This window comes from Numida meleagris, chromosome 13 (assembly GCF_002078875.1).
Source record: "Numida meleagris isolate 19003 breed g44 Domestic line chromosome 13, NumMel1.0, whole genome shotgun sequence".
NCBI classification, from domain to species: Eukaryota; Metazoa; Chordata; class Aves; order Galliformes; family Numididae; genus Numida; species Numida meleagris.
The window spans coordinates 13,414,316-13,434,247 of record NC_034421.1 but is presented as its reverse complement, the minus strand read 5'-3'; the positions used below and the strand labels follow the sequence as shown (position 1 = coordinate 13,434,247).

General features: G+C 62.2%; 2 protein-coding genes across 5 annotated transcripts in view; one reads left to right on the top strand and one right to left on the bottom strand.

Moving 5' to 3' along the window:
* XPO6 (exportin 6) overlaps nucleotides 1-2,703 on the bottom strand; it is a 49,102-nt gene extending 46,399 nt beyond the window's left edge. Inside the window, exon 1 of one of the 2 annotated variants that reach the window (XM_021411362.1) lies at nucleotides 2,516-2,703. In XM_021411362.1, the coding sequence (XP_021267037.1) occupies nucleotides 2,516-2,518 (3 nt within the window). In that variant the 5' untranslated portion in view covers nucleotides 2,519-2,703. The remainder of the gene's footprint in view (nucleotides 1-2,515) is intronic. The other variant, XM_021411361.1, reaches the window with a different exon arrangement.
* Nucleotides 3,086-18,357, top strand: SBK1 (SH3 domain binding kinase 1). 3 transcript variants are annotated; one of them, XM_021411947.1, is made up of 4 exons: nucleotides 3,086-6,396; nucleotides 15,693-15,895; nucleotides 15,984-16,186; nucleotides 16,846-18,357. In XM_021411947.1, exons 1-4 carry the CDS (start codon nucleotides 6,335-6,337, stop codon nucleotides 17,632-17,634), a joined length of 1,257 nt encoding a protein of 418 aa, XP_021267622.1. In that variant the 5' UTR covers nucleotides 3,086-6,334; the 3' UTR covers nucleotides 17,635-18,357. The 3 variants fall into 3 exon arrangements, with proteins under 3 accessions (XP_021267622.1, XP_021267623.1, XP_021267621.1); XM_021411948.1 differs by lacking the exon at nucleotides 3,086-6,396 and adding an exon at nucleotides 9,868-10,308; XM_021411946.1 differs by lacking the exon at nucleotides 3,086-6,396 and having other exon boundaries at nucleotides 13,888-15,895.

The window sequence follows — 19,932 nt, the reverse complement described above, 5'->3', positions numbered from 1 at the left end:
CCATAACAGACGTGGGCTGCTTCCATCACTCACAGCAGCAAGCTCCTTGGTAACCAAGGGTGCCAGAATAACTTATAGCTCACCAGCAACCTGGCTAGGTACACCGTGATCCGGACATACACGATTCCTTAGCAGATGGAAGGCATAAACCACTCTCAGTTCTTCAAAGGAGGCTTTAAGCATAAGAAAATGACAGCACTTATTGCTAAGAAAGTGATTTGGAAGATGATAACAGGGATGTAAAATAGAAGTTAGGATGCTGCCATGAAAAACCTAGGAAGATTCAAGCTACACATGCCCACTGCCCCCTTCCATTTCTGCAGGCTTTACTTGCTTCTTGCACAACAAGGACACGGGCTTTTTTGGATCCGCCGCTGCAACTCCTGCTGTGTGCTTCCCATTCTGCTACACACTTCTGAGGCCTAGTGACAACAGGAAAGACGAGTGGCTGCTGCACAGCTACCACAGTGTTTGAGAAGTCTGTCTGCAGTTCTGTGACGGAACAGCTGGTTTCACACTGCATCTTTAAAGCCAGATATCAAGCAAAACATTATGGCTGGGAAGGAGACCCTTCTCCTGAGCTATTCTTCTGGTGGATGGCACGATACAGGTCTCAGACAAACAAAGAAGACATTCCCTAGGAGGTAACTGCCTGACTTGAAGCCTCCCATGAGAGTTCAGAATGCACTAGCTGGTGACTGCTATGCTCTAACGATCACAACCGACCTCTGACAGCTTCAGAAATGATCCATCTTTGGTAGGAGAAAAAGAGGGGAAGAATCAGCAATGAAACAAAGGCATAGCTTCTCTGGATGCAAAACACTGGATTCGAGGAATGGTTCTACTGACAAAACTTATTTTGAAGCTTTTCTTTTTTTTAAACCAGCTAGAAGGAACCTAATGCTTGAGTAGGAAACATGCAAATGCTTTTTGGTTTGCTTTAGAAGCTCCTCAGTGGTAGTGCAAGATTTGTGGAGCACAGCACCCTGAACTGGCACGTGTTGACAACACACACAGTTTCTGAGCACAGTGCATGTCACTGCACCTTCCCCTCCTGCCTTTGATGCCTCTCTCACTGACTTTGCTGCTCTCATCACTCCTTCTCAGTTAATCACACCCTAACTCATCACCACTCCTCCCGCTTACCGCCTGCAGTTTTAACCCAGTTCAAATTATAGGATCTGTTTCCCCAAGTCTGGATTTTTACAGCGCAGTTTAATTATGCTGCGTTTGTTCCCAGAGTGTCTTACAGAATCTCATCTTCACACTTATCCAACTGTTTCCGGGAAGGAGGGTGCACTAGCAGCAGAAGAGGCCCATCTGTGGGCTCCAAGGAGAGTGGAACAGAAGGAAAATCTTGCACAGGAGTCACGTGAAACGTTACAACAGTCAGTTCTGCAGTGTAGCTTGATGACTGCTTCTCACCTGCCATACCCACTGCTTGGCTTGTAACTGAACCAAAAACTGAATGCTTGAGGTAAAATAAAACAACGTGTAACGCAGCAGACTGAAAGAATACGTCTGCATGAAGACAATGGAAAAATTAAAAAGTCTCTTTGTTATCTGAGGTTACTGGTGTTCCTCTGAAGCACAGAACCTGCTAGACTCTTTTCACGTGCACAGCAGCAGCTTGCTAAATACCACAGGTCCAACAAATCCTCAGATCCCCTCCACAGCATTTGTTCACCTTCCTGAAGTGGGGTACTTACTGAGAAGAACCACCTCGAGAACACCACCCTTGGCTCCAGCTTTGGCCAAAGCCACTGCAGAAGGAGCTGCGGCGCTGGGCAGGAGCTCGCTCCCTGGTACGTTGGATGAGAAATCCACAGCTGCAGAGCAAGATCCCAACACCCTGAATAAAAAGGGCTGCAAAGCCTGGGCCTGCAGCATCTGAGGGAGCTTAGAACAGAGAGGGACTGGAAGCCGGACTGGCACCAACAGCATCCACTTGGCAAGCCCATGGTGGGGCCGGCAGGAGGCAGCTCCCCACACCACGATCGCTGCACTGTCTGTGCACACCGCTCCCCTTTGCCAGCAGGGCGCACTCGGCAATGCCGGACCTTCCTCCGGGTGGAACGACTGAGAAATAATAAGTGACAGTCATTGCTTAACACAGCCCTGTGAGTGCCTGGCACGGTGCTGCAGCCCCCTGGAGACAGAGCGCGACCTCCCAGCGCTGCAGGCTGACTGTGCGTGCGACCAGGACGCCTAACACGCCCCTTCCTCCATTTATCGAAGGGAAAAAGAAAGGATGGAGGTAAATCAAAGCCATACGCAGCCCGCACACAGCCCGGCCGAGGGGCAGCCCCACACCGCGCTCTGTTACGCTGCGCAGGGCCGGATGCGGCCCGCAGCCCCAGGCCAGCGGGGAAGGCCCGGGCGAGGCCCTGTCCCGCCCCCCCCACAAGCTCGGAGCATCGTGCGGCCGCTCCCAGCAGAACCGGGGCCCTCACGGCCGCCAGAGGCCCTCCCCACAGTCCTTCCCGCGGGCAGGCCCCGCTCCCCCCGCACTCACCATGGCTGCGGGCTGTCCCTCCCGCGGGGCTGCTCTGGGCTGGGCGCCGCGCTCCGCTCACCTCATGGCCGCACAGCCCCGGAGGCACCCCCCGTCCGCAGAGCCGCCGCCGCCGCCGCCGCCTACCCCAGCCCCCGGGGCCCGCCCCCGGCCGCCGAGCACGGGGAGCCCCGGGGCGCTGGGAAGGGCCGCCGGAGGGCAGGCCGGTGCGGGCCGCGGGAGGGGCCGGGAGCGGCGCTGCTACAGTCGGCGCGGCCGCAGCTACTCCAGGCGCATCCTGCGGCTCCGCCCGCCCCGCCCCGCCCCACCCGCCGGAAGCGGCCGCCCGGCCCCACCGGCCAATCGCAGTCGAGTCTGTGGGGCCCGGCGCGTGCGCACTCTGCCGCAGCACGCCTCTGTCCGCCATCTTGGAGGAGGGCGGGGTGTCTCGCAGGGCGGGGGGAAGGTGCGCGCCCGGAGGTGCGCCTCGCCCCGCCCCTGCGCGGCTGCGCGTGCGCGCCCGGCTCTTCCCGCCCAGCTGGAAGCGAGGAGGGGAGGAGAGGGGTGGGGCCATATTGGCCACGCCCCTAAGAGGGCGGGGCGTGCGTGCGCCCTGCTGCTGGCAAGCGGCAGCTGATTGGGGCGTGCGTTGCTTGGCAACGCGATGGTGCAGGCGCGGCCTAGGCTCAGGCCTTGGACCCGAGCGTCGCGGGGTTGCCCTGCCTAAGCTCTGAGCCTCTGCTTCCCGGGCCGGTAACCCCGCTGGCCAGCCCAAGGGCTACCACCCACCCTGTCTCCCAACCATCCCTGCTGTGTGTGCAGTAACCAGCCATACAGAATTCCCTTCCCACTGCGGTCAGTGGGGCGGGAGGACCTGAGAAGGTCCCTCCACCGCACACAGGGCCTTCATTTCATGCTATGAGCACTCAACTTTGCTAAAAACTTTTGTTAAGAACCTTGCAAGAGAGTTGCAGGCGTACAAGGGCACTGTCAGTGTTTGCTGGCTTCATGCCTGTGTGAATAATTAAAATTAAATAATGAATGAGGAGGGAAAATCCCTGCTCTGCAGGTCTCAGGCAGCAGCAGTTACCTGGGGTGCAGGCCTCTCTCAAACACCTCAAACCCTGCGGCTTTAGCTCAATCCTCTTTGCAGCCCTCTGTTTTCTAATGACTGAAGTGGCTGGGGGAGATCAGGAGCAGGAGAGATGGAACAGGACGTGCAGCCCTTCACTGCTGTTTTCAAAGTTAAGAAGCTAATCAGAGCTGAAAACGAGTGAAATTAATGCAGACAACAATTCTTATGGTTCCCAAAGTCTCCTGTGGCATTTCCTGTTACAAGAGATCGCTGAAACCAGCAGCTTAATAGGCTTTAGGGGGGGACTATATACATATGAGGATATTGCAAAGGCTTGCAGTTACATTAGAGGATTAAACAAAACAGGAGAGGAAGAGAAATAAACCCTCTGGGGAGTGTAACTAACTGCAAGGCTTAGCAAGGAGATTAGGATTGAGAAGTGCATGTTTTTTCCACTGTCCATTTTCTTCCACTTCCACGTGTGCAATCACGGCTGTTTTTGGCAGCATGCTGACCATGTCCTTCGGCTTTCCTGTGCTGTATCCCCCATTTTCCCTGCAAAATCCAAGGGGACTGCAACAGCTTTTGGTACAGGGTTTGGGGCTGACAGTACACCCTGAGCTCCACAAGCTTCGTCCCTGCTTTGGAAACATCTCCCCAAGGCCATGAAAGCATCTTTGTGCCTTGCACTGCAGTGGGATGGAAGGTCCCACACTGCACTGGCTGGAGAAACCACTGCAGCCTCTGTGTTTCACTCTGGGGCTCCTTCTTCCATTTCCTAATGAGAGACATAGTAAGATTTTGCCCTCATTGGCCCAAGTTGGGAAAAACCATCAAACATTTTTTTGGTAAGAAAAAAAAGAAGAAAGAATAGCTATGTTGGGAGGCCAAGGGAAAAAAATTAGTGAAAAATGTTCCTTGCTGCATGGTTTATCCCTTGGTTATCTTTGTTCTAACAGGCACAGGAACACACTGGCAATCAATTTGAAGCCCTTTATCAAAACATCCTGCACAGCTCCAGCCTCAGTTCCAGCCCGCTCCATCACATGCTCAAATATTCGTTGTGTTTAATTGCTTTATTCCAGTTTTGCAGAGCTTGGGTTTTGCCTCCGGGCTGATCCAGCAGCTGTCTGCACCTCACTTCAGACCCAGCCGGGTTTCTGTTTTCATCTCATTTTATTGCTTCTGCCACAAATTGAGCTGTAACTCATTCTGAATGCCATGTATAAATGAGCACTTCCACCTGGTATAACTTCATGAAAAGGGTTAAACTGTCTTTTCTAAATACAATAAAGCAACACTGAAATGCGAGGAAAAGTTTTGTGTGGCCCAGCCGCTCCCTGTGTGTCGTAAGTGCTTGGCAATAAGCAATTTGTTCATTGAGCAAGCTATAAAAAATACAGCAGGTAAAGGCCCTGAGTGCAAATACCCTCCAGCAGCCATTAGGGGCTCCTGGGGCTGGGCACCATCGCCTCTTCCCTTCCCTGGGAGAGCAGCCGCTTTTCTCCATGTTCCTGCTCCTCTCCGCTTGGCCCATTAGCCGAGGCATTAAATTTTAACATTTTCCTCGTGCTGCTGTGAGTGAGTGCGTGCCTGGGTGGGTGCCAGGGCCCTGGGGATGCAGAGGGGCTCCTGATGACACCTGTGGGATGCTGATATGGGGGCACCATGCCCGCAGCCCTGGGGGCACTGATGGAGGCGATGGATGTGGGTTAGGGACATCTGCCCTCTGGGTTCGGTCCTGGGGAACTTTGCACCAAGGACGGGGCTCAGAGCCATGCTGAATGGGAGCTGCCTCCCCACAGCACAGCATGGCCAGGAGCTTTCCGGCCGCGAGAAGTTAAAAATCCATCGATGTTTGCCATTAGGGTGGGAGTGGCTGGGATAGATGAGCTGCAACCAGACCAAAGCACTGAATAACTCCCAGGGAGTGATGATGATTCTGATGGGGAAACTCTCCACGTCCTCCCACTGCCATCCGCAGGGAGCTGCCCCAGGGCTTGGACGCCAGCTGGGGTGAGGGGCTGGCTCCTGGCACTGCTGTGCTGAGTTTGCCAGGACTCAGCCGCAGCACTGGCGAGCCCTGTGGCATTGGGCTGGGCTGGCGGCGGCAGCCGAGGAGTTAATTCCCAGCCTCACCGCATGGCTCTGGAGCTATTAATACCCGCACGCTGCTGATCTGCCAGAGCGAGCTGCGGCTCCGCTGTGAGACCGGTCCTGTGCAGCCACGGCTCCTCGTGCCACAACTTTCCTCCGTGGGCGCACCGAGCACCTGCTCACCACGAGCCCCTGCACTGCGACTGCTGTGGTGACGGAGCTGGGGGCACCGGGGCCGTGCCCAGCTCCTGGGTGCCACGTGGGCACTGGAGAGGGCCAGCTCCATCCTTTGGCTTTGGAAGCGTGGTGGGGCTGAGACGGAGCCTCATCCTGCCCCACCGGAGCCCTCAGCCACAGCAATGCCACCCCAGATCCCGGCACATGCCCGATGAACACCGGTCCCAACTGCAAGATGGGTGCCAGGACAGCACTGGGCACCGGTGCGAGGGGGATGCAGGTCATAGCCCAGCCCAGAGCTGCCTCCTCTTGTGGTGAGCAAACAGCCCTGGTGCTCAGCTCGGTGGTGTGAGGCTCCCCGGCACCATGGCCCTGGCTGGGTGAGCCCCACCAGCAGCACTGCTGAGGGCGAGGAAGATGCCAGCGCTGCTCCGGTGCAGCCCAGTCCGCTCTCGCCCTTGCCCAGGTCCAGCGACCACCAGAACCGAGCAATGGATTCCTTCTGCTTCGTCTGCTTCCAGAAAGAGGAGCTGCAGCCCCTGCACTTCCACAGGTCAGTGCTGTGGGGACGCTGTGGGGACACGGCATGGGGGAGGTGGTGACTGGTGGAGAGCCTCCCGCTGAGCCCAAAGTTTGCATTGGAGCAGATGCATCATCTCCTGCACGGAGGGGACTGGGGCTTGGCACTGTGCTGTGCCATGTGCCGTGCCATTTGCTGTGCCGCGATGTGTTGTGCCGTGCCATGCCATGCCACGTGCTGTGCTGTGCCATGTGCCATGCCGTGCCGTGCCATGCTGAGTGGGAGCAGGGCTGTAGGTTGGGAGGCACCTCCCGCCACATCCCAACAGGTTGCAGCAGCACTGGAGGAGCAGGACGCTGGGGTGCCTGGCAGCCTGGGGAGCACTGGGAGCAGTGGGATTTGGGCTTGGCACTGCCATACCCCCAGAGCCCGTCCCTGTGCACCAGGAAAGCGCCCAGTGTGTCAACTCCTGCTTGGCCATCCTCAGCCTGGTGCTGTCCCTCCTGCACCCACCCACCTGAATGTGGCCCTGCTCCCAGCCTTGCAGGGCCAGGGGACAGTCCCCAAGCAGGGCCACGAGTTCTGGCACTTGGCTCTTTCCCTCCCTTCTGTTTTCTGGCTCCGAAACCGCCTCTCCCACCCGCATTGCTGAGCGGCAGCCAAGGCAGCACACGGTGCCTGAATTAGCCGGGCAGCCGGCGGGGATGCGAGGTGTGAATACCGGCACATGCCGTGCCCAGCTGCTCCTCCCCGGCACCGAGCCACCGCCGGCTGCTGTCCTGTGCCACCATCCCATGTGCCAGGAGCAGGGCTACCAGCAGGGCAGTGGCTTGTCCTCGGTGTGCACATGCCGGCCTGGGCACGGTGCGAGGGACCTGTCCCTCCCACCAGCACGCCGGAAGCTGTGGGATTTATTTTGGTGTTTCAATCCTGTTCTTTTTGGAGACTTGATGTCATGAGTCACTGTCCATGGGCTGGGACGGTGCAGCGATGAGGGTCACCAGGGCTGGGAGTGGTGATGGGGGCATGGGGCTGCCGGCTGGAGAGGGGCACAGAGCTGCCCCCGGACCCCCCCAGCTCCCATCCCACAGCCTGACCTCCGCAGGTAGCTGGCACAGGGAGGTGCCATCCCCGCCCGGGCTGGAGGACAGGGGCAGAGCGGTGTGCTGCGCTGCTGTGTCCAGGTGGGCTCCCGCTCCAGCTCCCCAAACGGCGGTGCTGGAGACAAGTGCCGGTCCCCTCGCCCTCGCTAGATGGTGCCAGCGGAACGGGCTGCGAACGGAGGTGCCGTGCCGTGCCGTGCCGTGCCGTGCCGTGCCGTGCCGTGCCGTGCCGTGCCGTGCCGTGCCGTGCCGTGCCGCGACGAAGGCAGCCCCCCCAATCCCCCCAGCTCTCTCCCGCTGCTTACTTTGGAGCAGTCCTGGTTGGGAACAGGATGGGAATCGCTGCCAGGAGGGAGCTGGGAGGTGCAGTGCTGTGCTACAGGGCAGCGACTGCTGCTGTCTGCAGCCTCACACCCAGACCAGGGAGAGCAATGCGGTGCCATGACCCTGCTACACCCCAGATCCCACCTCCCCTGGGAAGAGTGCCCTATTGCTTTGCTTCAGAAGAAGCCCACTCAAAAGGCCACCCTGTTCCTTTTCAAATCAGTTCCTCTCTTGTCATCATTATGCTCCAGAGTCAAGTCTGCCACCGAGCTGCATGCGGGTGTCCCCGAGGGCCTCGTGCACTCCCCTGTGTGGAGGGGGGGCAGCGAGCAGAAGGCTGTGCCCTCCCCCCAGGCTGTTTGAGGTCTGTCCCCTTGGTGCTCCCACGTGCCCCAGGAGCAGTGACAGGGTCTGGGGGCTGCAGGACTGGGGGCAGCACCCCAATGGCTGCTGGCAGCAGCTCAGTGTGTCCCTGCCACAAAGCAGAACTGCAGCTCGTGCCCTATGGCACCATGTGCTGCGTCCCCTCCCCGACCTTGGGAGCAGCAGCGGGGGCCCTGGGGTAGGGGATCACCAGTTCCCCCCGGCCCTGCTCCCCCTGGAAGCCTCCCTGGCCATGTGCCATCTGGGACCGAGAGGGCACTGACCCCTGTGTGTTGTGATGAAGGTCCGGGCCAGGGGGAGCAGCAGAGATCCGTCACCTCCCTGCAGGGCAGAGCAGGGTTAGGAGCTGAATGGGGCAGAGATGGGACAGATCTCCCAGGGTGGCAGGGAGGCACCGCTGGCATCTCCCCGGGGCTCAGTGCATCCCCAGCTGCTCCCTCCGCTCCCGCTGCGGCTCCCGGCGTGCTCTGCTCCTGCGCGCTGCCTCCCTCCCCGCTGCCTCCCTCCCTTCCTCCCTCCCTCCCGCTCCTTCCCAGCATCCCCGCGCCGGCTCCGGGCAGGTTTCGGCTCATGGCACCGAGGCGTGACAGCTTGCGGAAGCGGCGGTGGCACCTTGACTTTGGGCTGAGCCACTCCCAACTCCCAGCACTGGGTGGTGGCGAGGGGACGAGCAAGCCCTGAATTTGGAGAGGCCGTTAGAAACGTTTTGGGCTTTCAGCTTCTAGTTTGCCAGTGGGAGATGCTCAGGAGCAAACCTCTCTAGCATTAGGGGAGGCGTTCACGGCACCTCTGCCCAAAACTCGGGGACGTGTGACCCCAGCTGGTCCCCAGATCACGGTGCACACACAGCTCCGACCCAAACAGCAGCTCCATGGGGCCCTGCAGGTCCCCAGCTCGTCCTCATCTCACTGAGCCCCTTGTGCTGCTCGTGGCAACATGGGAAACCATTCCTGAAGAGCTGGGATTTGCTTCTCCGGGTTGTTTCCCCACTGACCGAGTGCATCCTGGCACAAGGCGGGATGTCCCCCCCGGGATGTCCCCCCGAGCAGCCAGCAGAAATCCCAGGGGCACTCGGGCTTTTCACATGGTCCGGGACAGCTCTGGGTGACAAACACATCTGAGCCGTCTCCTTTCATTTTGCTGATTGTCATTAGTTATTAATATTCTTTAAGTGCTTTGAAGACCATGAGCTTGATGCAAATAGTGGCGGGTGTTATTGTTATTGCTGTTATTCAATCCATGCGTGACCCACATGCCTGCCACGCGCTGGAGTGCGGTCTGCAGCTGCACAGCGGCGTCTGATGGGAAGGAGCCCCATGGAGCCCCACGGAGCCCTATAGAGCCCCACAGGGCCCCATTGAACCCCGGGGAGCTGACACCTTTCCAGCAGAACGCTGCAGGATGTGCCATGTGCTCACCCAGATGCGAAGGGGCTGCAAATGGCATCGCCCGCAGCGCTCCCTGTCCTCTGCTGCCCGTCCCTCTTTGCTCCCCGCTGCTCCCAGGGCAGGCGACATGTGTCCTGGGGACCCGGCCACCGTCCCCATCCAGGTTCCCCCCAGCGCTGCTCCTTGCACCTGACCTAGAAACAGCCCGCAGCTATAAATAGGGACAGCTGGAGAGATCGGAGGCGCAGCTTCAAAGACTGCAGCTGGGGGGTGGTGGCACAGGGAGGGGACGGAGGGGGACAGCCCCACTGCGGATGGGTGCAAAGGGCGGGGGGGGGGACGATGTTGGACCCACTCCATCCCCAGCGATGGGCGCGGCGTGAGGAAGGTCACGGTGCCTTTCATGCTTGGGTCACCCCCCGGTCCTTGTCCCCACGGATGGGACCGGTGATGGGGATGGGACAAGGTGGAAGGAAGCGGGACACGCGCGGGAGGGCGCGGCCGGGACGCAGTTCCCCCACGCGTGTCCCGCTCCCCGCGTGGATGGCGAAGGCGGTGCTATGGGCGGAGCGGTTCTGCCCTACCGGGGGGCTACGGGGGGGGGAACCGCCGCCGCCGCTGCCGCCGCCGCTCCTCTCTCCGGCTCCGTTCCTCCCGGGAGCGGCGGGATGAACCCGGCGGAGCGGCCCCGCGCTGGGGGCTGACGGCCGCCATCCGCCACCGAGCCCGGCTCCGTGCTGCCCCCGGTAAGGCGGGGGGGGGGATGGGGGGGAAGGGAGGAGCGGTGCTCGCCTTTGTGCGGGCGGCGGAGCGGCCCTTTTGTCTGCACGGCGAGGCGGTGGGGAGCGGGTGGCGGTGGGGAAAGCGCCATTTCGAAAGAATCCTGATCAAAACCATCATCGTCACCGTCAAATCGCCCCAGCGCGGGGGGTGAGGGGCCACGCGCGACCCCTGGCAGCGAGGGGATGGGGGGGGAGGGGGGGATCTGGGGACACAGCCCCGCAGGGCCACCCCCTGGCTGCCGCCGCGCTCGGGGTCCCGCAGCCCGCACCCCGCAGGGCGGACCCCGCCCGGTGCCGCCGCCACCTGCACCGCGGCCCCTCCCGGCACTGCCCTGCGGCTGCGGGGCCGAACTCGGGGCCGAGCACGGGAGCGGTGTGGGTCACGTTCGGAGGAGTTTGCGGAGGAGCGAGGCCGGAGCCGGCGCTGGGGAAAGGGCGGTGGGGCGAGGGGCGGTGGGTTCCGCCCGGTGGCACGCGGGGACGCGCCGAGGACACGAGGGAGAACGGGGTTATTGGGAATACACGGAGTGATGCGGCGGTGCCCGCTGCGGGCAGGGCGGTTGGAAATGGGGAGAGGATGCGGGTGGGGGGCACCGCGAGCCCGGTGTCCCCATCCGTCCCGCAGCCGTCCCCGCGCTCACCCGGTGCCGGGTGGACGTTGTGCCGCTGTGCGCCGGGGGCCTTTGGGCACCGTGTGCCGGGACGCACAGCCTCGATGCCGTGAGCCGGCAGCACGCCGGTGCCCGGCACTTGCCCCAGCCCTGCAGCCCGGGTGAGGTCCCCCCCCTTGGCTCTGCGTGGTGCACCCGCTCGGCGGGGCTGGCCTGGGGCACCAGGAGCCCAGAGCTGCTTTTGTAGCAAGGTGATGGCCCCGCTGCCCCCCTGGGGGGTAGAGGAATGGGGACGCGGTGGGGCCGTGTGGGTGCCGCTGGCGGCGTTTGTCTTTGCAGATCCCCAAAGTGCGGTGCTGCCGGCGCCGGTGGAAGAGTTTAAGGGGGAGATGCCGAGAGGCTGATGGAACCGATCAAACCGTGAAGGAATCACACAGCCCCGGTGCCGGCGGTGGGGCCGGGAGAAGGCGGGAGGAGCCGGAGGCTGGAGGAGCGCGGGTCCTACCGGAGCCATCCCCTTCACTGGGAAAAAGCTCGGAGGGCAGAGAGCTCAGAGAGGCAAGGGCAGGGAATGCAGCCCAAGAGCCTCGGAGGAGCAGCGTGGAGTCACTGGGGCTGGAGGAGCGCGTCATGGGATGGGACAGGGCAGGAGATGGCTCCTGCTGCAGGGGATGCTGCTGAGGAGATGGCTGTGCTGGGACAAAGGCCTCTCCCATGGGCCGGGATCCCGCACGCTCCCGGTCCCTCGGCTTGGCCAGAGCTGATCCCGGTTTCAGGGCTGCTGCCGGGCGTGGAGCCGGAATGGGATACTCCGGATGACTGGGAATGCAGTGACATTGTGCAGGGAAGCGTCACACACCGGGAAGTCACCGTGGCTTCGTGGAGATCTGGGTGATGCGGTGCGCGCTGAGGCTGATGGCCAGTGGCACAGCCAGCACTTCCCAGTGCTTTCCAATATGCTGCAGGCCACGGCTGTGCGGGGTCAGGAGCCCTTCCATGGTGAACAAGGGGACGAGGCACCATGGCCACCCATCATCTGGGTGCACGAGTTGTTCCTCCTGGCTCATGGGACGTGGGGCAGCTCCCAAGGTGCCAGCTCCCCAAGCATGTTTGCGGCCGTAGCATCGCTCGTGCCCGTGTTCCCGTGTCCCTTGGCTGTCCCCAGCTGCTGCCCTCGGCTGGCATCTGGTCCAGGTGAAGGGCAGGGCTGTGTGGCGCAGGGTCTGCAAGGTCTGCATGACAGCACATGGAAAATGAAGGACTGGAGGGCGGGCATCGGCTGGGGCCTGTTTTTTTTCCCCCTGCTCTGGTGACCTTCTGGCTTTGCCCGTGTGGCTCTCGCCCTGCGACACCGCTGACCCCAGCACGCAAACCCCGAGCGTCCCCACGCCGCCATCGGCCTCGTTAGGAGAAGGTGCCCTTGTGGTGTCCCTGGATGCCGGCAATGCCCCGGTGCCCGGGGGAAGGCAGCTAATAACGCAGCTCTGCTGCACTGGTCCCCACGGCACCGAGGAGCCGCGAGGCGCTGAGATGTTCCCGTAACGGGGTCAAACGAGAGCGGAGCCGGGAGGCAGCGGTGCTGGCAATGGAGCGGTGCAGGGAGAGCCTGCGGCTCGGCCTCGGCTGCAGCCGGCTGCGGGGCGGGCATCACCGGGGCGGTGCGGGACGCGGGGACGTCGCCAGGTGGGACAGTTGCAGCGGGGCTGCGCCGGGCACAGGTGAGATCTGCTGTCCCCTCCCTGCTGCGTGAGCGCACAGCTTCGGTTCTCTCAGCTCGCCCTTGATGCCGCTGCGGGGCTGTGGGGCGAGGATACAGATGTGCAGTGGGAATTGTCCCCGAGCCCTCCCAGCTGTGTCCTGCGGTGTGACACCTCCGGCAAAGTGACGGCGTGGCGTGCTGCGCTGCCTGCCTGCTCTTCCTCACCATCCTTCCCTGCAGGCTGGGCTCCGGGAGGTGCTACACCGCCTGCAGGCTGCTTGCGGGATGCGGGGTGGCAGGAGGGGACCCCGTCCTACCCCATCTGCTGGGTGCTCCCCGTGTCACCGTGCCCGGCTGGGCAGCGAGAGCTGGTGCCAATGCTCAGCACCGGGGGCGCCCCGCTCAGTGCTCAGCGTGGAGGCAGAACCGGGGCCGGTCCCGGCCCCGCACATTGTGTGGCCGTGGGAAGTCGCTTCCTTGCTTTGTGCCTCAGTTTCCTCCTCCGGGGCGTGGGGACGCCCACTTGCTGCTCTGTGCTTTTCATTCCTCGCTCTGTGTCCTGCAGAGCCCCTGGCCCTGCCTGGTGTGCTCCTTCCCTTCTCTTCCCAAAGCCCCGCCACCTCACCCCGCTCCTCCTCTTAAAGCTTTTTCTGCCCCTGTGTGGCCGGGTGTTGTTTTTCTCCTTCCCATCTCAGTTCCCAAGCAGCCACTGCTCCCCTGCAGCCGCCTCTCCCGGCCCTGTTCCCCTCAATGAGCTCCTCGTGAGCTCCCAGTTGTTGGCTGAGCTGATGCGCCTGCAGCGGCACCGAGTGGCACCGGGGACGGTGGGGACCGGGGAGCTCTGGGGAGCACAGAGACAGCTGCTGCCGGGAGATGAGCGCCTGCCTATAAATACATGCCACGGAGCGAGGAAGCGGTGGGTGGATTATCCTCCTCGCTCAATGAGATAAATGGTTCTCGAGCTTAAACACAGAGCAATTTTAGTCTGAATAGTAGGAGAAACGGTTCAGGACACACAGATGATGGCACGAGCCACCTGCAGCACACGGTGGGGACAGTGGCACCGGCGGTGGCTTTGCCATCCCCTTGGCATCGCCGTGGCCTCGTATCACGACAGTGCTGACCCCAATGCTGTGCTCCTTCCCCACCAGCACCCGGAATGCGGCCGGGACCCGGTCCCACCGCCCTCATCCCTGCACAGAGCCGGAGGGAAGCGCGTCCTCGTCCCTGTCCCCACCGCTGCCCTGGCTGCTTGCATAGAAACCAACGTGTTTTCAAAGCATTTCCATTCGTAATGAAAACTTCTGCCTTTCCTTTTTTATTCCTCTTGCCTGGGCGTGTTGGTGTTCCAGCCGACGTCACTGTTGGGTGTTCCCAGCAATGGCTCCGCGCTCCCATCCCCAGCGCCCTTCGGGGAGGACTGCGGCCAAGCTGGGAGCGACGCGGGCAGCACCCACATCCCTGGGGACGCCCCATCCTTGGGGCCAGCCCTGTTCTTAGGGACACCCCACCCTTGGGGACACCCCTGTTTTGTGGGACACCCCATCCTTGGGGACATCCCATGCTTTGGGGACACCCTGTCCTTGGTGTCCATCCCTGGGGACACCCCTGTTTCCAGGCACCCATTTCCAACAGCCCTTTCTGCTGCAGGTGTTTCTGCAGCCCAAACCCTCGAGGCAGCCGTGCCCCGAGGCCGGGCTCAGAGCAGCATTCCGTGGCATGGTGAGCCGCAACACAGCGTGCTCCTCCATCTCCCATCCCACATGCATTTATCCTCTTTTTTTTTTCTTAAACAACTTTGCTGGCTTGAATAATTGCCTTTCAACACAGGTTAATTAACAGACATTGACAAGCAGGATTGTAAATTCAAGTGCAGACATAGTTCTTCTTGCAGGATGTTGCGAGCTGTTTTTAGTCCTGCATCCATTTCGCTCCTGCTCTAACCCACCTCCACCTCCGGGAAGCAGACACCGAAATGGTGCTCCTCTTCCGCGGGGCCAACAAAGCACTATGGAGATGAGCCGCTTTGGAGATCGTATGAGTCAAGCCGTTACATTTTTGGAACATCATGATGTTTAAGTTCCTTTTCTATTTTTTGCCCAACTTCCCAGGAAAGAAAAAAAAAGAACGGGGACGAGAGGCAGCAGGGCCAGCGTGAAAACAGGGGTGGGGATGGGGCTCAGCTTGGATGGATGAGCCGGTCACTGCGCACTGGGGCTGGGGCAGCGCCCAAGCAGGAAGGTCTCCGCTCCCCTGTCCTCTGGGATTGCCCCTCGATGCCCTTTATCCACCTCCTCTTCGTTGGCTCCGTTCCCTCCCTGTGGCCGCCGTGGGGCAGCGCGTGGGGCTCAGCCCCGCTCCTGGGACCCGGGGACAACGCTTGTCCCGGAGACGCTGGGATTCATTTTGAGTTGTTTGTGTTCTTTTTTTTTTTCCCCCGCATTCAAAATCTAAATATACACCAGCGCCCGCCCGGCTGCTGTCCCATGATTTTTGTCAATCTGCTACAAAACAAAACGTGGCCGCTCCGTCCCCTTCCTGCAGCCCCCCCTGCGGTGCCCGATGCTCGCAGGTGTGGGGCGAGGTCCCGTGGTGCCGGTCAGGATGCGGCTCTGGATTTGTGTTTTCGGGGCTCAGAGGGAGGTTTGGCTGCAGGGCGGTGGGGAGTGGGAGCTCAGCTCCCGCTGTGCGGTGCGGGGGCTCCGCTGGCTGTACGTGGGTGCTGCGGGGTGGGATCCCGGAGCAGCGGGTTGGAGAGCCCGGGGGTGAGGGAGAGGAAAGGGTGACAGAGCTGAGAGCTGGGAGCGCTGGGTGCTCGGGGGCTCCGCGTGGGGGAGTGTTGGTGGGGAACGCCAAAATTCGGTGCTGATGGATGGAAAGGCAAAAGTTGGAGCCAGCGGATGCGTGGGAGCAATGAGCTGCAGCGCCGGAGCACCGCAGGTTCCAGGAGGGCTGGGCTGTCCAGGGATGCTCCGTGTGGGATGGGGGCAGGGGACAGTCCCCGCGGGTGGGAGCCGTGACGCGCCTCTGCCTTGCAGCACAGCCATGAGCGCCGGTTCGATCGAGCAGGAGCCGTCGCGCAAGCTGGCGTGCTGCGGGGTGCCGCTCATCACCGAAGACATGCAGTCGCTGGCCATCCGCACCCTCTCGGGCACCGACATCAACAAGCACTACGACCTCATCCGCGAGCTCGGCAAGGGCACCTACGGCAAGGTGGACCTGGTGTCCCACAAAAGCACAGGTGAGGGGAGCGGGGGGCAGGCGCGGCACCTGGGTGTGCGTCGCCGCCGGCCGTGCCACGGGCTCACGCGGCCCTCTGCCCGCTGCAGGCACCAAGATGGCCCTGAAGTTCGTCAACAAGAGCAAGACGAAGCTGAAGAACTTCCTGCGGGAGTTCAGCATCACCAACACGCTCTCCTCCAGCCCCTTCATCATCAAGGTCTTCGACGTGGTCTTCGAGACAGAGGACTGCTACGTCTTTGCTCAGGAGTACGCCCCGGGAGGGGACCTCTTCGACATCATCCCCCCGCAGGTGGGAGCTGTTCTGGGTGCTGGGGAGGGGACCTGAGGGTTCGGTGTCCCCGGGGCGCTGGACAAAGCCACCGTGCCCAGGCTTGCGTGTTACTGGTGGCACAAGGAAGGGTCCTGGTGTTTGCAGAGCCCCACGTGAAGGGATCACACGTCTGTACCTGGGCAGAATGCCAGCACCTAGATAGTGCGGCACCTAGAAGCAGGCTTGGGACCCATTGCTCATCCTCTGGGTAGCCTGGGACCCATAACGTCTCCCATTGGTGGCCTGAGACCCATCACTCGTCCCTTGGGTGTTCTGCGATCCATAACTGGTGGTCTGGCACCCATCGCCCATCTCCTGGGCGTTCTGGGACCCATAACTGATGGCTTGACTCATAACTCTTCCAGTGGGTGGTCTGAGACCCGTCACCCACCCTGTAAGTGATCTGGGTCCCATAAGTGGTGGCCTGGGGCACATCACATGTCCTCGAGAAGGCACGGGACCCATCGGCTGGCCCTGGTGGCTGTGTCCTGCTGCAGAGCTTCTCTTCTTCCCCTTATGTAGAAGGGACAGGGAAGGAGGAGGGAGGGCGGAGGGTGGGAAAGGTGCAAAGAGAGACAGGGGAGATGTGGGCGGGCCGTCCAGGGGCAGCATGGAGTGACCGTGTCCCCCGGCCGCAGGTGGGGCTCCCCGAGGACATGGTGAAGCGCTGCGTGCAGCAGCTGGGCCTGGCGCTGGACTACATGCACAGCAAGAGCCTGGTGCACCGGGACATCAAGCCGGAGAACGTGCTGCTCTTCGACCGCGACTGCCGCCGCGTCAAACTGGCCGACTTCGGCATGACCCGCAAGGTGGGCTGCCGGGTGAAGCGCATCAGCGGCACCATCCCCTACACGGCGCCCGAGGTGTGCCAGGCCGGCCGCGCCGAGGGCTTCGCCGTGGACACCAGCATCGACGTCTGGGCCTTCGGGGTGCTCATCTTCTGCGTCCTCACCGGCAACTTCCCCTGGGAGGCGGCGGCCGCGTCCGACACCTTCTTCGAGGAGTTCGTGCGGTGGCAGAAGGGCCGCCTGGCGGGGCTGCCCTCGCAGTGGCGACGCTTCACGGACAGCGCGCTGCGCATGTTCCAGCGCCTGCTGGCCCTCGACCCCGAGAAGCGCTGCCCCGTCAAGGAGGTCTTCTACTTTATCAAGTACGACCTGATGGCCGAGGTGCGCCGCCGGCCCTCCTACCGCTCCCGCAAGCACGCCGGGGACAAGCTGCCCGCCGGGCCGCACCGCCACGAGCCCGCCGCCTCCTGCACGCCCGCCCCGCTCAAGAGGACCATCCTGACCGACGGCCCCGCCACGCGGCTCAACGGCCCCGAGCCCAGCGCGGCCTCGCCCGGCCCGGCCGGCAGGACAGACGGACGGCAGGACAAGGGCAAGGGGCAGATGGTGCTGGCCACGGCGATAGAGATCTGCGTCTGAGGGCGCGGGGCGGTGCGCGGCCCCGCTCCCGGCGGCACCGTCCCGTCCCTTGGCACGGGGGCTGCGGGTGGCTGCAGGGCCGGGGGCTGCGCCTCCGTACGCAGAAACAAGAAGAGGACAGAACTGGTTGCGCTCAGTAGCACTGAGGATGCCGGTGCCGCCATCCTGCCCGGGGGGCAGGAGCCGGGGGGCACCGGTGCCGCTGTCCCCGTCCCCGCGGCCGCGCTGCCCCTCCGGGATCCCCCCGTGGTGCCGTGGGGAGAGGTCCTCCGTGACAACACGACGGGGCTGTGCGGGGGCCCTGGGAAGGCCGATGACCCCACGCCTGGAGGAGGCCTTCGGGGCGGCCCCTGCCCCGCGCTGGGCACCGGGAGGGGACGAGGGGGGCCGGGATGGAGGGGACCCCCATGGCCGCTCCCTGCCACGATGTAGCAAGCGTCACTGTGCGTCACCCCGTCCTCCCTGCCCGGAGCGATGGCCGCAGCGATGCTCCTCCGACGGGGGGGAGGACAGCCGGCCGGGAGCCACGGGGTCACCCTGAGGAGCCCCGCGTCGCCGTCCCCTCCGGCCCCCAACTACCGCACAAAGGGCTATCACGCTCCCGAAGCAGCAGCAGTTTACACAGCAGCCGCCAGGCAGGTGGGGTCCCGCCGCCCCCGCGCCCCCACCACCGGCGCCGCTGCCCCGTCCCCATGTCCCCACATCCCCATGTCCCCACATCCCCATGTCCCCACATCCCCATGTCCCCACATCCCCACGTCCCCACGTCCCCGTGTCCCCCTGTCCCCCCTCCCGCAGGGCCCAGGTCTGGTGGTAGAAGTAGCACTGCACAGATGTAGAGATGTTAGGTGCGGTTCGTTCTCCTTTTTGCCTTAGGTCCCTCCACGTCCCCGATCTCTCGTGCAATAATGTAGATAAGGAACCCTCGGCGCCGATGGCCGCGATCGCGGTGCCGCTCGGTTTCGGGTTTTTATTTCGGGTTCCCCCGGCCGCCGGGCGCCGGACCTTCTTCCCGTAGGAGAGGCTGTAGTGTCACAGACGTTACCTCAGTTTGTCACCGTCGAAAAGGAAAAAAAAAAAAAAAAAAAAAAGCAACTAAACACATTAAAAAAAAAAAAAAGACAAAAATATATAGCTCTAAAAGCCAAAAAAACGCTGAGTGGTGGAAGAGAATTTTTTGTAGAGAGAAGCAAAGAGTTGGGGGGGGGGCACGGGGTGGTGCCCCAATGGCACGGCCTCACCGCAGCGCGGATTCCAGCCACGTCGGCAGGCTAATTTCAATTTCCTGCTAATTATGCAAATGAATGTGGATTTAATTAAGGGCAGATTTCATTAAAGTCTTCTAGGGGAAATGAGAGCAGGGTGGGGGAGAGGAGGAGGAGAAGGGAAGGAGGGATGAAGGGATGAAGGCAGCGCCCGACCGGGAGGTGAATGGCCGTGGGGATGGGGGCCCGCTCGGATGGGGCTGGCGATGGGGTCAGGGCACAGGGACACGCTGGTGGCACCGTCCCCTCTCCGGGGACACGGGGAGCGGGCACGAGCCCTGCGCATCCACCAACGCCTGCTGCTTCCCACCCCCTCACATCGGGGCAGGGAAAGCGTTTCTCGGCCACGTGATTATTTTTTTTTTTATCCAGCTAAAAATACAGATTCGGCCGCGCCAAAGCTCCGGGAAATCAATGTCACTGTCACCGGGCCGTGGCTGGAAGGAGCCTCCCGTCCCCGCGCAGATGAGAGGCGGAGCTGCGCTTTGACATCTCGGCCCACCCGGCAGCGCTGCCGGTGACTCGGAGCGAAGCAGCACGGTTATCCCGGCCTGTTCCCTCCCCCCCGAGCCCCACGGGCTTCAGGTGCCCATCGCTCGCTGTGCTGATTCCAGCCCTTCCAACGCGTGCTGCTCCGCTCTCCTCCAGTCTCGTTTTCTCAGCACCTCCACCACTCAGTGGGCACTCGCTGCAGCCACGCTCCCCCGGCACAGAGGGGTCTGAGATCCGAGCCCCCACCTCGGGGTGCTGCCAAGGCCCGGTGCCCCCGCTGCGCTGCTTGGACCCTGGCCGCCCTTCTGCAGGGCCCCGCTGCGCTCTGCAGTGCCGGGTGCTGGGCTGGATGGTGTCAGTCAAAGCCCGGTGGGTGCAGAGGGCACTGCGGGGTCAACCTGCCTGCACCAGGCATGGAAACCCATCCCGAGGTGGGGAAAAATCCAGTCCCCACGTGGGATGCACAGGATGTTTCAGCTGGTGGCAGGCTGAACTTCCCATCCCATCCCATCCCATCCCATCCCATCCCATCCCATCCCAT

Bases quoted from the DNA above. Each gene is read 5' to 3' on its own strand.
- SBK1 (XM_021411946.1), top strand. From the start codon at position 15,523: ATGGATGGAAAGGCAAAAGTTGGAGCCAGCGGATGCGTGGGAGCAATG. The intron at 15,896-15,983 runs GTGAGGGGAGCG...TGCCCGCTGCAG, and splicing joins GGTGTCCCACAAAAGCACAG to GCACCAAGATGGCCCTGAAG. The intron at 16,187-16,845 runs GTGGGAGCTGTT...CCCCGGCCGCAG, and splicing joins TCGACATCATCCCCCCGCAG to GTGGGGCTCCCCGAGGACAT.